At 42.6% G+C, this 16670-nt stretch overlaps 1 protein-coding gene across 1 annotated transcript; it reads right to left on the reverse strand.

Annotated features, from left to right (window-relative positions):
- Positions 1-208: 208 nt before the first annotated feature.
- Positions 209-934, reverse strand: LOC131997866 (uncharacterized). Its single transcript, XM_059369712.1, has one exon. It carries the CDS (start codon positions 932-934, stop codon positions 209-211), a length of 726 nt encoding a protein of 241 aa, XP_059225695.1.
- Positions 935-16670: the final 15736 nt, after the last annotated feature.

The raw sequence follows: 16670 nt of genomic DNA on the forward strand, positions 1-16670 counted from the left end.
TCATCCTTGTTCGGTTCCTAGAAGCTTTAATCTCTGCTGGTTTGACAGAAGATTAGTATGTAGAATAAAATTATGCCCCTTAACTAAAAATATATTTTGTATTCGTTTTTAGCAGAACCCATTGTGGTGGGTTTCCAAGATTCGGCCTGGTAGCCTGGTGGTAGCCTAGTGGTATCCTGGTGGTAGTCAGATGGTAGCCAGATGGTAGCTAGGTGGTAGCCAGGTGGTAGTCAGGTGGTAGCCAGGTGGTAGCCAGGTGGTAGCCAGGTGGTAGCCAGGTGGTAGCCAGGTGGTAGCCAGGTGGTAGCCAGGTGGTAGCCAGGTGGTAGCCAGGTGGTAGCCAGGTGGTAGCCAGGTGGTAGCCAGGTGGTAGCCAGGTGGTAGCCAGGTGGTAGCCAGGTGGTAGCCAGGATGTAGCCAGGTGGTAGCCAGGTGGTAGCCTGGTGGTAGTCTGTGGTAGCATGGTGGTAGCCTGGTGGTTGCCTTGTGGTAGCCTAGTGGTAGCCTGGTGGTAACCTGGTGGTAGCCTGGTGGTAGCCTGGTTGTAGCCTGGTGGTAGCCTGGTGGTAGCCTGGTGGTAGCCCAGTGGTAGCCTGGTGGTAGCCTGGTGGTAGCCTGGTGGTAGCCTGGTGGTAGCCTGGTGGTAGCCTGGTGGTAGCCTGGTGGTAGCCTGGTGGTAGCCTGGTGGTAGCCTGGTGGTAGCCTGGTGGTAGCCTGGTGGTAGCCTGGTGGTAGCCTGGTGGTAGCCTGGTGGTAGCCTGGTGGTAGCCTGGTGGTAGCCTGGTGGTAGCCTGGTGGTAGCCTGGTGGTAGCCTGGTAGCCTGGTGGTAGCCTGGTGGTAGCTATGTGGTAGCCTGGTGGTAGCCAGATGGTAGCTATGTGGTAGCCTAGTGGTAGCCTGGTGGTAGCCTGGTGGTAGCCAGATGGTAGCCATGTGGTAGCCTGGTGATAGCCTGGTGGTAGCCTGGTGGTAGCCTTGTGATAGCCTGGTGGTAGCCTGGTGGTAGCCTGGTGGTAGCCTGGTGGTAGCCTGGTGGTAGCCTGGTGGCTACCCTGCCAAATTTTACTTAATAAACGTGTTTTTAAATATTCCAACTAAAGTGTAGGATTTCATTCTTTCATTTGTCCTAACATGAATGAAAAATAAAATTTTATTATAATTCTGCCTGTGTAAGCATGTTTGTTTGCAGACCCAACAGACTTTACACAGGGATGTGTGGCCTAGAGTAAAAATTTATATGTAAATGGAACATCATGGCAAAAAAAGGCTTCACAAACTCTGGCACTATGGAACACTAACGAAAGTTGATTTTTAAGAGGCGTTTTCAACTAGAAAAAAAAAACTTAAGTATGAACACTTTCAGTTTTTTTTTTTTGCCATTTGTTTAAGAATGCTTCTCTTTTTTTTCTTGGAATTTCTCTAGTGCCTGACTCTGACTGAGTATGTGCTGGAAGTTTGTAAGCTGAACATTGAATGTGTAAAACATTTGATACTTTAATAAAAACATTTTCCATAGAAATTCTCAAGGGCCAAGGAAAAGCCAGTAGACAGCTAGGTCTACACCCACACACTCTCAGTTGAAAGGAGCCACCACCTTTTCACCTGTTCATATTCAAATCGACTTCTTTCAAGTGAATTTTAACAACATTTTTATGTAATTTTTTCTGTATCCCATTTGTTTTTTTGTTTAGAATTCTCATAAAATCAGTTCGCAAAGTCGAAGGTGGGGCAATTGGAGGGTGAAATTTTTCATTTCCCATTTTCGGTTATTGGTGAATTTGCTTTGTTTTTAATATTCTTTGGAATTCGGTAATAATTGAGATTTCAGATTTGTTAGCATTGATTGGAATTTTATACCGAGGATGATTGATTGATTTTTATTTTCGGTATATATTTGTATGTGTGTGTGTGTGTGTGTGTGTTCAATTGAAATTGAAATTTCTGACTCAAATGCTAACTTTTCATTTTTGATTGTTTGCATTGTTGGTTGATTCTATTGAAGGTACACATTATGTTTGGTCTTGGAAAAACTTAAAAATCTTTTGAACAGTACTAGCAGAAGAGCTATGTGAAATAAAAACCTATGCAGACTTTTTAGGCAAACAATGTTGCACATAATTGCATTTATACACAAGAACATAAGCCCACGGGCTAGAAAATGATATGGAAATGTGTGCATGTGCTCATTACTGCTTCCAAGAAGAGAAAAGTCTGTCGAAGTTCATTATGGATCTAAAAGTGATTTATAGTCGGATTTTCGACCTTAGAATGACCGCCTATGACTCTGAACGCCTGGGTTCGAATCCTGGCAGGAACATCAAAACATTTTTCAGCGGTGGTTGTCCCCTTCTACTGCTGGCGATATTTGTGAGGTACTTTGCCATGTAAAAACTTCTCCCAATAAGAAGTGTCGCTCTGCGGCACGCCGTTCGTACTCGGCTATAAAAAGGAGGTCCCTTATCATTGAGCTTAAATGGAATCGGACAGCACTCATTGATTTGTGAGAAGTTTGCCCCAGTTCCTTAATGGAATGTTCATGGGCAAATTTGCATTTGCAATCCTTCGCCATATACCTTTGAACAGACTACTATAGTCCTGGTGGGGAACAATGTGATCAAGGACATCGCAAGAGAGATTTTATGATATGAGGTTTGGCGAGTTAGGTTAACAGTTATGGTATGGGTGTAATATGCCGTGGTGGGTGTGCGCCATGTGGCCATACTACACCCATACCATAACTGTTAACCACAATGCCCAGAAAGACAATTATTTGGTAGCTGTTTACAGGTTCTCCTATCGTATTTTCATAAGTGCTATAAAAACCAGCCTGAAACGGTGTTTGACGGCGAAGATCTTTGACTCCTGAGGCGAGGAAGGGGTGCACATGCGAACTAAAATGTGAACCCTTGGCAGTTCTTGCAGCGGGAATGTGACAGATCAGGACCTGAAGTTAGATTGAAGTGCACGGGTCTAGCAATATCGATTACTAGCTGCTTCACTCGACTAGTAGAAGAAAGTTGAAGAGAAGAAAGAGGAGAAACAAGTCCATCTCTCTTTCTTCTCGGTGTTACAAACAAATGCAGGTTTTAACAAGTAAAAAGGCGTTAAGTTCGGCCGGGCAGAACTTTGGATACCCACCACCTCGGGTATATATGTAAACCACCTTTCATCAAAATTCGGTGAAAATGTCATACCTTATACTCATATACCTCATAACGATTTGAACTATATACGACACGGATGTCGAAAAGCCGAACATAAGTCACTGTGTCAAATTTCAGTGAAATCGGATAATAAATGCGCCTTTTATGGGACCAAGACTTTAAATCGACATATCGGTCTACATGGCAGCTATATCCACATCTGGACCGATTTGGGCCAAGTTGCACAAACATGTCGAAGAGCCTAACACTAAGCACTGTCCCAAATTTCAGCGAAATCGGACAATAAATACCTCTTTTATGGGCCCTAAGCCTTAAATCGAGAGATCGGTCTATATGGCAGCTATATTCAAATCTGAACCGATCTGGGCAAAATTAAAGAAGGACGTCGAAGAGCCTAACCAAACTCACTGTCTCAAATTTCAGCGACATCGGACAATAAATGCGTCTTTTATGGTCCCAAAACCTAAAACCTAGATATCGGTCTATATGGCAGCTATATCCAAATCTGGACCGATCTGTGCGATATTGCAGAAGTATATCAAGGGGCTTAACTTAACTCACTGTTCCAAATTTCGGGGACATCGGGCAATAAATGAGCATTTTATGGGTCCAAAACCATAAATTAAGAAATCGGTCTATATGGTAGCTATATCCAAATTTGAACCGATCTGGACCAAATTCAAGAAATATGTCAAAGGGCCTAACACATCTCACTGTCCCAAATTTCAGCAAAATCGGATAATGAATGCGGCTATTATGGGCCTTACACCATAAATCGGAGGATCGATCTATATGGCAGCTATATCCAAATCTGGACCGATTTGAGCCAAATTAACGAAGGATGTCGATGGGCCTTACACAATTCACTGCCCCGAATTTCATCAAAATCGGATAATAAATGTGGCTTTTGTGGTCCTAAGACCCTAAACCGGAGGATCGGTCTATATGGCAGCTATATCCAAATCTGAACCGATCTAGACCAAATTAAAGAAACATGTCAAAGGGCCTAAGACAACTCACTGTCCCAAATTTCAGCGAAATCGGACCATAAATGTGGCTTTTATGGGCCTTAGACCCTAAATCGGAGGATCGGTCTATATGGCAGCTATATCCAAATCTGGACCGATCTGAGCCAAATTGACAAGGATGTCGAAGGTCCTAACACAACTCACTGTCCCGAATTTCAACAAAATCGGATAATAAATGTGGCTTTTATGGGCCTAAGACCCTAAATCGGCGGATCGGTCTATATGGGGGCTATATCAAGATATAGTCCGATATAGCCCATCTTCGAACTTAACCTGCTTATGGACAAAAAAAGAATCTGTGCAAAATTTCAGCTCAATATCTCTATTTTTAAAGACTGTAGCGTGATTTCAACAGACAGACGGACAGACGGACGGACATGGCTAGATCGTCTTAGATTTTTACGCTGATCAAGAATATATATACTTTATAGGGTCGGAAATGGATATTTCGATGTGTTGCAAACGGAATGACAAAATGAATATACCCCCATCCTTCGGTGAAAAGATAATGGATAAGAATTGCTTTGCTATTGGAGCTATAGCAAGTTATGAACATATTGTGGCCCTACTTGGAGGCCACCGTAGCATAAGGTTAGCATGTCCTATGACGCTGAACGCCTGGGTTCGAATCCTGGCGAGACCATCAGAAAAAATGTTCAGCGGTGGTTTTCCCCTCCTAATGCTGGCAACATTTGTGAGGTACTATGCCATGTAAAACATTTCTACAAAGAGGTGTCGCCGTTCGGACTCGGTTATAAAAAGGAGGCTCCTTGTCATAGAGCTTAAAAACTTGAATCGGACTACACTCATTGATATGTGAGAAGTTTGCTCCTATTCCTTAGTGGAATGTTCATGGGCAAAATTGGCATTTGCATTACTTGGTTTGTCTTTTGGCTACCAAAGTAGAAGTCATTGTGCAAAATTTCAGTTGAATCGGGTAAAAATTCCGCCCTATAGTGCTTCAAGAAGTTACAACGGGTGAGCTGTTTATATGGAAACTACATCAGGATATGGACCGATTCAGACCATATTTGGCAAGTATGGAAATCGTCAGTGTACAAAATTTCAGCCAAATCGGGTATGCATTGCGCCCTTTGGAGGCTAAAAATTTAATCAGGAAATCGGTTAATATAGGAGCTACATCAGGTTATGAACCGATTTTGACCATACTTGGCGCAGTTATTGGAAGTCAAATCAAACCAATTCGTGAAAATTTTCAGCCATATCGGATAATAATTTCGCCCTCTAGAAGTCAAGATTCGACATCGATTTATAAGTGAGCTATTTCCGATTATGAACCGGCTCGGACCATAATTGGCACAGTTGTTGAAAGTCATCACCAAACTCCTAATGCAAAATTTCAACCAAATCGGGTAATAATTGCGCCCTCTAGGGGCTCAAGAAGTAAAGATCAGAGATCGGTTTATATAGGAGCTATATCAGCTTATTTACCGATTAAGATAATACTTGGTACAATTACTGGAAGTAAAAAGAAACCACTTCGTGGAAAATTACCACCAAATCGTTCAACACTTGTGTCCTCTAGCGGCTCAAAAAGTCAAGATCTGAAATCGGTTTATATGGGAGCTATATCAGGTTATGAACCAATATGGACCATACTTGGCACAGTTATTGGAAGTAAAAACAAACCACTTCGTGGAAATTCCCACCAAATCGTACAATACTTGCGCCCTCTAGCGACCGAAAAAGTCAAGATCCGAGACCGGTTTATAAGGTAGCTATATCAGGTTATGAACCGATATGGACCATAAATGGCACAGTTGTTGAAAGTCATCGGACAAGAATTGCGCCTTCTAGAGGCTCAAGAAGCCGAGATTCAGGATCGATTTACATGGCACTTAAATCAAAACATGGACCGACATAGCCTATTTACAGTCGCAACCGACCTAATCCAATAGGAAGTATTCGTGCAAAATTTGAAGCGATTAGCTTTATTCCCTGCAGAGTTAACGTGCGAGACAAGGCTAACACAATAGTGGTGGAAGTTCTAAGGTTTCTACAGATAAATCTCCATCATTGTAAGGCCGCTTCGGCGGCACTAAAAGTCCTTCTGATGGCTGGGGGATTTGACGTGGTTCTTATCCAAGAACCATGGGTGTGAGGAGAAATGGTACGTGGACTAAGAATTCCGGGATTTAAACTTCTCAAGGGTACGGGGAATGGGAGACAAAGAGCTTGTATTCTTGCAAAGGGTAGTCTGAATGTTTATCTTCTTCCGTCGCTAAGCAATGAAGATTTTGTAGTAGCCAGCCTTGAAATAAACAAGTCTCATTACTGGCTGGCTTCCCTATATATGGCATACGATTCAGAGATGCCGCATAAGTCGCTGGTTGAAGCTGCTTCTGTAGGGAAGATAAGCCTCATTGTAGGAAGTGATGCTAATGCACATCACCAGATATGGGGAAGTTCGGATGTCAACGAATGGGGTGAGCTGCTTATTGAATACATTATAAGTTGCAATCTGGCGATTTGTAATAAAGGGGATAAACCGACCCTTATTACCGGGAACTGGCAGGAGGTACTAGATATTACCCTTGTATCGAAAGATATAAGTGGAAGAATATGCGACTAGGAAGTGTTGGATGACCACAGCTTCTCTGATCATCGTTATATTAGTTTTAACCTTCGAAAAAATGCTGCAGAAATGGTGCCTCGGCTAAACAGAAGGTGTGGACACCTTTCTAGTGAGGAAACACTAGAACTACTCGTTGATACACATTTCCCGGGAAATTCTCCATGGGACAATGTGGCGCCAGAAGATGTTGTCACTGATATGCATTCGTCGGAGGCCATCAGGGAAATTGTGTCTGAGCCGAAAATCCTTTGGGTGATAAGAAGTTTCGACACCTTTAAGTCGCCAGGCCCTGATGATGTATTCCCGGTTGAATTACAAGCTGTGTCCGATAGACTGGTTCCCCGGCTTAGGGAGATATACTCTGCTTGCATCAGAATGTCATATATACCTGTGGAATTGAAGGACACGAAGGTCCTTTTTATAACGAAAGCAGGAAAACCCTTGCACACGAAGGTGAACGATTTTCATCCTATTTGTATGTCATCCTTTATACTGAAGACTCTTGAGAAATTGATAGAAACATATCTGAGGGCAAAGATCCCTGGAGATCGCCTGTCGCAGCAGCAGAATGCATATAGTAAAGGCAAATCAGGTCAGCAGAGGAACACCTCAAGGAGGTGTATTGTCTCCTCTACTTTGGATTGTAGCCATTCACAATATATTATTGTCTCTGCAAGAAATGAGTGTAAAAGTGGTCGCGTATGCTAACGATGTGGCAATTGCGGTTAGGGGAAAGTTTCCCAGCACTCTAAGAGATATACTTCAGGTAGCTCTAGATGCAACAGCAAAGTGGTCTAAAGAAAGTGGTCTGGGTATAAATCCGTGCAAAACAGAAGTAGTTCTTTTCAGCACGAGATACAAGTTGACAACATTTTGGAAAGGGCAAGAAAGGCAACCCTTGCCCTATACACCTGCAAGAGAGCCATTGTCAAAACTTGGCGATTTAGACCGCGTGTCATGCATTGAGTATATACTGCAGTTGTCAGACCTATAATGCTATATGGTGTTGAGGTCTGGTGGACGGTGCTCCAAAAATCCACCTACTGCTCAATACTTAACCGGATCCAAAGGATGGAATGTTTGTGCCTCACAGCCGCACTGAGGACTACACCATCTAATGCACTGAATTTAATGCTACATCTTATGCCTCTGGACATTGAGGCTGGCCAAATTGCAGCGGCCACTGCCGTGTGGCTAAGGGAGCTTTCTCATTGGTCATGTGGCGGCTACGGACACTGGACACAATATCCGATGTTCCTGGCAGTGTGGATTGCACCCTATCTGAGCCGCTTTTTGGTAAAAATTACTGTAGCGGCTCGGATAGGGTGCAATCCACATTGCCAGGAACATCGGATATTGTATCAAAGATAACACAGTGTCCGTAGCCGCCACATGACCAATGAGAAAGCTCCCTTAGCCTCACGGCAGTGGTCGCTGCAATTTGGGCAGCCACAATGTCCAGAGGCATAAGATGTAGCATTAAATTCATCAGAAGGTGTCGTCCTCAGTGCGGCTATGATGCACAAACAAGCCATCCTTTGGACCGGTTGGATTCCTGATAGAACCGATTGGAACTACGATATCCCTGGTAACAGAAGTTATATAGACTTCTATACGGATGCTTCGAAACTAAACGACTAGCTGGGCTTTGGGGTGGACTCTAAAGATCTAGAACTGGTCATATCGAAGAGGTTACCCGACCACTGCAGTGTGTATCAAGCAGAGATCCTTGCAATTAAGGAAGTGGTTGAATGGCTAAGATATACTGTCATTACGATGATTGACATAAATATCTTCTCAGACAGCCAGCCAGCCATTAAATCACTGGAGAACGTATTTCTGAACACAAAAACCAACCTCAATTGTCGCAGATCTCTAAAAGAGATGGCTGCACAGTTAAAAATTCCCTTGTTCTGGGTTCCGGCCCACAGAGATATCCCAAGGAATTGTAAGGCGGAAGAGCTTGCAAGACTTGAAACTACCCTACACATTCCAGGGATACTGGAATCTGTGGGTATGGCCCTAGCGACATGTTAGCTAAGTTATCAGGACCAGGCCCGAAGGACAACGAATGATAGATGGTCACAAAGAGGGGTCTGTGAGCATTCCAAAACTATGTGGCCTCATTTAGATTTAAAGATGTCTACTGCTTTGCTGTCATTGGCTAGAACAGACGTCTCAATCATTGTGTCCGTCATGACAGGTCACTGTCTAATCGGAAAACATGCTGAAGGTTGCCAACAACGACTTTTGCAGAAGCTGTAGGGACATCGAGGAAGCAGAGACTATAGAACACCTTCTGTGTGTGTGTGTTCCGCACTAGCAGTCAGAAGGAGTTCCACTTTAGGTTCTCATTTCTTTGAGAACCTGTATGATTTAGCGGATGGTTCAACGGTAGGAACTAGAAGGCATTTTCCTTCTTCTGTTCACAATGGACGAATACGTCTAAGTGAGTCTGATGGCAGACTGCCACTTAAACCTAAGCTAACCTAGCTATATCCAACCAAGCTATATCCCAATGTTGCCCGATCTTGCCCATACTCGGTCATCGAAGGGTCTAACAGAACTCATTGTGAAAAATATCAGCAAAATCGGTTAATGAATTAACCTTTTATGGGCCTAAAACTTTAGATCGGGAGAACGGTATATTTGGCAATTATATCCAAATGTGGACTGATCTGAGCCGTATTGAACAGGAAAGTTGAGGAGCTTAACATAACTCGGTGTTTGAACTACGCCTGTTATAAGCCCAACACCTTAAATTGTCTTTATGGCACTTATATCGAAATATAGACTATCTTAACCATACAATTGCAAATTTGCAAATTTTGCCCTTGAACATTCCACTAAGGAACTGGGGCAAACTTCTCACATATCAATGAGTACAGTCCGATTCAAGTTTAAGCTCAATGATAAGGAGCCTCCTTTTTAAAGCCGAGTCCGAACGGCGTGCCGCAGGGCGATACTTCTTTGGAGAGAAGTTTTACATGGCACCATGTAAAAAAATTGAAAATTCTTTCTGATTGTCTCGCCAGGATTCGAACCCAGGCGTTCAGCGTCATAGGCGGACATGCTAACATCTGCGATATGGCGGCCTCTATACTCGGTATGAATGTCGAGCGACCTAACGCAACTCATTGTGCCTAATTTCAGCAAAATCCGTAAATAAATACTTCTCCCATCAGCCTAAAACCTTAAATCACTTCTAAGAAGATTAAGGTATGAAACTTAGTGCGCTTCACTTCGAGGGCGAACAACCGAGACGCTGATAAACAAATTAATTGCGCGCCAAAGTAAAATAACACACATAGTACATATTAGGAAGAACAATCTATGGTTTAAGATTTCACTTTAACATAAATTTGACACTAACATCTTGGCTTTCGTTATATGTGATTTTTGGCAAACTCATTGTGTTCATTTACCCGTACCTGTTTTAATGAAAAGAAAAGATTAGCTCCCCATTTAAGGAGATATGAAAAGAAGGAATAAAGAAAAGAAAATGTAGTCAAGTGCCAATAACCAAAGCATGATGTTGAAATAGCAAATGATGGTAGAGTTTACTTTTCGTTTCCGTTTCCGTTAAAAGGTTCAATAAGTTTCATGCTTACAATGCACGTTACACATCTTTGAATGCAATAAACCTGCTTCCTTTAGAGCTCAAATGGAGTTGCAGCAACATGAGCAGGAGAAAATTAAAGAAGCATTCAAACATTATAAAATTCCATTAAAGAAGTGCAAAAAGACTAAAAAGCGATTTCTTAAACAATGCAGCTATTAATGGAGCAGTGTAGAAAGACTAAAAAGTTTAGAAGAAATGCGTGTTCAAATGCTTTTAATTTCGCCAAACAGCAAAGAAGAGTAAATAGTAACAAGTAAAAGCGGGCCGGATCTTGGGAACCCACCACCATGAAATCTGCTAAAAATTTATACAAACTAAATTTAGTTGAAGGGCATAATTTTATTTTACGTACCAAACTTCTGCAAAATTTTAGCCCAATCGGACAAAGATTGAGGCCCGGGGGGAAATCAATTCGAAAGATACGTTTATATGGGAGCCATATCAGGATAAAGACCCATTTTCGATACTATCTGAAAATTTTTAGCCAAATCAGGCAAAAATTGCGGCTTCCAGGGGATCAAGAAGTCAAATTGGGAGATCGGTTTATATGGGAGCTATATCAGGTTACAGACTGATATGTACTGTACTTGAAACAGTTGTTGAAAGTCTCAAAAGAACGCCAAGTGCGAAATTTCAGCCAAATCGAACAGAAATTAAGGATTGTAAGAGCTCAAGAAATCAAATCGGGAGATCGGCTAATATTGGAGCTATATCAGGTTACAAACTGATATGGACCGTACTTGACACAGTTGTTGAAAGTCTCAACGGAACACCAAGTGCGAAATTTCAGCCAAATTGAACAGAGATTGCGGCTTGTAAGGGCTCAAGAAATCAAATCGGGAGATCGGCTAATATTGGAGCTATATCAGGTTACCAACTGATATGGACCGTACTTGACACAGTTGTTGAAAGTCTCAACGGAACACCAAGTGCAAAATTTCAGCCAAATCGAACACAAATTGAGGATTGTAAGAGCCCAAGAAGTCAAATCGGGAGATCGGCTAATATGGGAGCTATATCAGGTTATAGACCTCTTCGGACCGTATTTAGCACAGTTATTAAACGTCAAAACAAAACACTACATGCCACATTTCAGCCAAATCAGAAATAAAATTGCGGCTTCCAGGGACTCAAGAATTAAATCGAGAGATCGGTTTATATGGGAACTATATCTGGTTAAAGACCGTTTCGTATCGTACTTAGCAAAGTTATTGGAAGTCATAACAAAACAACATATGCTCAATTTCAGTTAAATCGGACAAAAATTACGGCTTTTAAGGGCTCAAGAAGTCAAATCGGGAGATCGGTTTCAATGGGAGCTATATCAGGTTATAGATCGATTTGAACCGTATTTAGGACAGTTGTTGGAAGTCAAAACAAAACACTACATGCGTAATTTCAGTCACTTCGGACAAAAATTGCGGCTTCCAGGGGCTCAAGAAGTCAAAATCCCCAGCGACCTACATCACTAGTCAGTATCTGTGCAAAATTTCAAGTGGATAGCTTTTTGTGTTCGTCAGCTATCGTGATTTCGACAAACGGACGGATGGACGGATAGACTCAGAATGTCGAGACGATTAAAAATACATATACTTTATGGGATCTTCGATCAATATTTCGAGGTGTAACAAGGTTAGGTTAGGTTGATAAGAGGAAGCAGATATTAAATTGCCTCATGTTACTATGGACATTTACCAAAGCCAGTAATCAGCTTGTTGGGCGCTCCTAATACTAAAATAGTAGATTCAAAAAGAAAATCTTAATAAGGAATTCCATGCTACTTACAAACTCCTTAATTGATTTCCATGCCAATCCCCTAAGTTGGTTCATGTCTGATATAGTGTCCCCAACTAAGTGCCGGTATCTTTTAAACGCTAAAGCCGGGCAATGACAAAGGAAATACTCAAACGTCTGATCATCTACCCCGTATGCCCTACACATGCTATCACTTGCCGCAACGATTTTGCAAAAGTGAGCTCGTAGTCCTATGCGTCCCGTCATGATACTAATATGTCAGTATAACCATTGGTATCATGACGGGATACAAAGGACTACATGCTCACTTTTGTAAAATAGGTGCGGCAAGTGATAGTAATAGCCTCGACTTCTCAAGATCTGGATAACCCCATAGAATTTTCGCCGTCCTACCGACCATTTTGCTGTTCCCCAACATTACATGCGCATTTGTCGCCCACTCCCTTAACTCGGATTGCGTTGACCCGAAAGGCTTGGGGTTAACCAAGTTTATTGACGGTCGTTCTCTGGCCTTCACTGCCAAATCATCTGTTTTCTCATTCCCCCTTACTCCGCTATGGCCCAGCATCCAAACGATGCGGATTTTGCCATTCTCAGAGAAGGCGTTAGCCTCCTTCTTACACTCCAGCACTGTTTGTGACCTCAACGTTCTGGTTGTTATTGCCCTTATGGCTTGTTTACTGTCGGTAAAGATGTCCATACTTGAAATTGTCGCGTTAACACCACACCACTTCACGCATTCCGTGATGGCCCGGATCTCCGCCTTCAAGATCCTTCTATGGTCAGGCAGTCTAAAACAGATCTCAGTCCCTGGGTTCTCCAGAGAAACCCCAGGCCTACTCTATCCTCTAGCTTTGATCCATCCGTGTAGCATGATCTTCCAAATGGCAATACTAAGGTTCCGTCAATCTAAAACTATGCCGATGGTAGCAGTGCCTCGCACTCGACTTCAAAGTTCATCTCAGGTATCCGATCGGAAACCTCTTCCCTTCCTTCTAGGTTTCCTTACGTCGCCTCGATTATACCGCGATGGAATGAGCTGTCCCATCGTCAATCCATTCTCCCATCGCCTTAAGTCTCATAGCCGCAGTGGCTGCCTCACACTTAATCTGTATGTCAATGGTTCGGATAGCTAGAATAGTCTCCAGTGCCCTAGTGGGCGTGGTCCTCATCGCTCCGCCTATGACTAAAGTTTCAGTTTGGACATGAGGTTTTTGAGAGAAACTTTTTCATCTTGGCGGCGTTATTAACGCTACAGAGCTGTTCGCAGAAAAGCTTCCAGGAGGCACGTTTTTCCTCTAGTGCAGTCGAAATTCTGCTGACATTATGTTGCAATCTAAATCTTCTTCTGAGTAATCCTACGAATTTTTTCCAATTGGTTTTCAACTTATTCTGGAAGCCTATCGGATTCGGCGCTGGCAGTGCTATTCTAAACCTAATGTAGCGATGGTCAAAGAAAGAGCGTTCCATGGAGACCCTTCATTCCTGAACGTCATCGAGTATATTTTCCAAACATACGGGTTCCTGCCGTATTGAGTTTCCAGTCCCTGTGCTACATCAATAGTAAGCATCATAGATTTACGCGTTCGACCTCTATCGTGATTTCGAACTACGGACGGACGGACAGATATGGCTAGATCGACTAAGAATGTCGAGACGATCAAGAATATATGTACTTTAGGAGGACTTAGAAAAATATTTCGAGGTTTTACAAAAGGAATGTCTAGATTAGTACGCCCCCATCCTACGGTGGTGGGAATAAAAATCAGCTATTTGTAAAGTATGGAAAGGCAAAAGTCAGCAAGATGTTCAGCAATAAAGTTAACCACAAAATTTTTCTTCACTCCATAGTAACTTTAAAATGTTTAAATCTCAAAACTTTGCATATTAAATTTACTTTGCAAAATGTTAATTGTTGGTTTGGTGCCCTTGTGTGCACAGTCAACGATGACAATCGTTGTCTTTCACTCATTGCTATTTTCATTTCATTTCAACGCAGCATTTAAAATTTGCCACACCGCCAACATGGCCAGCATAGGCAAATAGCAAAGCAAAAGGGCCCAAGCAACCAACACGCAGCATGGAAAATTATCCAGGGGGGGTGAATTGCAAGTCACGATTTATTTAAATGCACGTGGTTTGCATAAACAAATTGCACATTTTCTGCCAACAAAGTGTAAATTGTTTATGAAAACAACGTGCAGCGAATGCCAACATTTGTGTCCAAAACATTTCCTTACCACGACACAGACTCACACACACACACACACACACTCGCACTCATCCACTCCCTAACTTGATAAGGCTGAGTTTAACTTTGTCAAAACCAGAAAAGGGGAACGCCACTGCCCAAGTCAGTGCAACCAAATCAACCAACAGTTGGTGAGGCGGTAATGAAAAACAAAATCAACAAAAATAATGGGGATCAAAATCACTCATGTTGCTTTTAATTAATAATACGCATACGCTCCCTTGTCTGGCTACAAATGCATTTTGTTGCATGTGTACACACAAAAATCAAAACAAGGACATTATATGGCTGCACTGTCCTGAAACTAATCAGATTGCTGTAGCGGAACAAAGTAAGAAACGACAAATGAGTATATTTCCGTTCAGAAAACAGAGAACTAAAATTTGACTAATAAAAGAAGAGGAGCTGGCTGACATGTGCACCTATGGACATTCGCTAGCACAGATGATCATAATGATATTTGAATGCTAAAACCAAAAGATTCGCAAATTTAAAGACAAACAGACGAGCAGACGAGAACTGAAAGATGAACTGAAAGGCGAACAGAAAAACGAACGGCCATTCTCTCAAATAGAGATAACAGCTTAGAGCATGGAAACTGCAGTTAGAAGCAGACCAAAAGAAGGATGAACAGAATGAAAGAAGTGATAACGGAACCAAGCTATAGAAAAAGAGAATCATTGTAGACAAGCCGTATGCTCGAAATGGGGCCTGAATCCGAGGATAGTCCAGAGGCTCTACTGATTAGACCAATATTTACTTACGCCTCTGTAGTTTGATGGACTGCTATGGAGAAAAAATGCAACCTAAGAACCATACAACGGGTTCAGAGAACATGTTGTCTAGGCATAGGCGGAGCGACGAGGACAACGCCCACTAGGGCACTGGAGACTATTCTAGATATCCGACCCATTGACATACAGATTAAGTGTGAGGCAGCCACTGCGGCTATGAGATTTAAGGCGATGGGAGAATGGAATGAGGATGGGAGCAGCTCATACTATCGCTGTATAATCGACTTGGCGATGAAATATGGAAGGAAGAAAAGAGGTTTCCGATCAGATACCTGAGATGAGCCATAAGGTCGAGAGCGAGGCACTGCTGGCAGCGACACAGTCTTGGATTGACGGAACCATTGTAATGCCTTCAGGAAGATCATGTTATGCGGATGGATCAAAGCAAGGGGACAGAGTGAACCTTGGTCTGGGTTTACATTGAGAATCCAGGGACTGCAGGCGAAAGATCCGGGCTGAGTGAGTTGGTGTGGGGTTGGTGTGGGGTCAACGCAAAGACGTTAGGTTAGGTTAGGTCGAATGGGTCGCTTGCCCAAGGTGAGTTCACTCGGAGGCCAGTTTGGCCCATTGTAGTACCTTGTTATACGTATAGATCAAAGCTAAATTACAGAGTAGACCTTGGTCTGGGTCTACATTAAGAACCTAGGGACTGAGATCTTTTTCAGACTGCTTGACAATAAAACGGTCCTGCAGGCGAAAGATCCGGGCCATCACGGTATTAGTGAGTTGATGTGGGGTCAACGCAAAGACGTTAGGTTAGGTTAGATCGAATGGGTCGCTTGCGCAAGATGAGTTCGCTCGGAGGCCAGTTTGGCCCATTGTGGTACCCAAGAGAGAGAAAGGGAAAAAAGGAAAAATGTGAGACCTTTTTATACCCTCCACCATAGAATGGGGGGGGTATACTAATTTCGTCATTGTTTGTAACTACTCGAAATACTCGTCTGAGACCCCATAAAGTATATATATTCTTGATCGTCGCGACATTTTATATCGATCTAGCCATGTCCGTCCGTCCGTCCGTCTGTCTGTCGAAAGCACGCTAACTTCTGAAGCAGTAAAGCTAGCCGCTTGACATTTTGCACAAATACTTCTTATTAGTGTAGGTCGGTTGGGATTGTAAATGGGCCATATCGGTATATGTTTTGATATAGCTGCCATATAAACCGATCTTGGGTCTTGACTTCTTGAGCCTCTAGAGTGCGCAATTCTTATCCGATTGGGATGAAATTTCGCACGACGTGTTTTATTCTTACTCTCAACAACTGTGTCAAATAAGGGGTTCAAATCAGTTCATAACCTGATATAGCTGCCATATAAACCGATCTGGGATTTTGACTTCTTGAGCCTCTAGAGGTCGCAATTATTGTCCGATTTGCCTGAAATTTTGTACGACGGATCCTCTCATGACCATTAACATACGTTTTTATTATAGTCTGAATCGGTCTATAACCCGATACAG

Source organism: Stomoxys calcitrans, chromosome 5 (genome assembly GCF_963082655.1).
Source record: "Stomoxys calcitrans chromosome 5, idStoCalc2.1, whole genome shotgun sequence".
Classification (NCBI taxonomy): Eukaryota; Metazoa; Arthropoda; class Insecta; order Diptera; family Muscidae; genus Stomoxys; species Stomoxys calcitrans.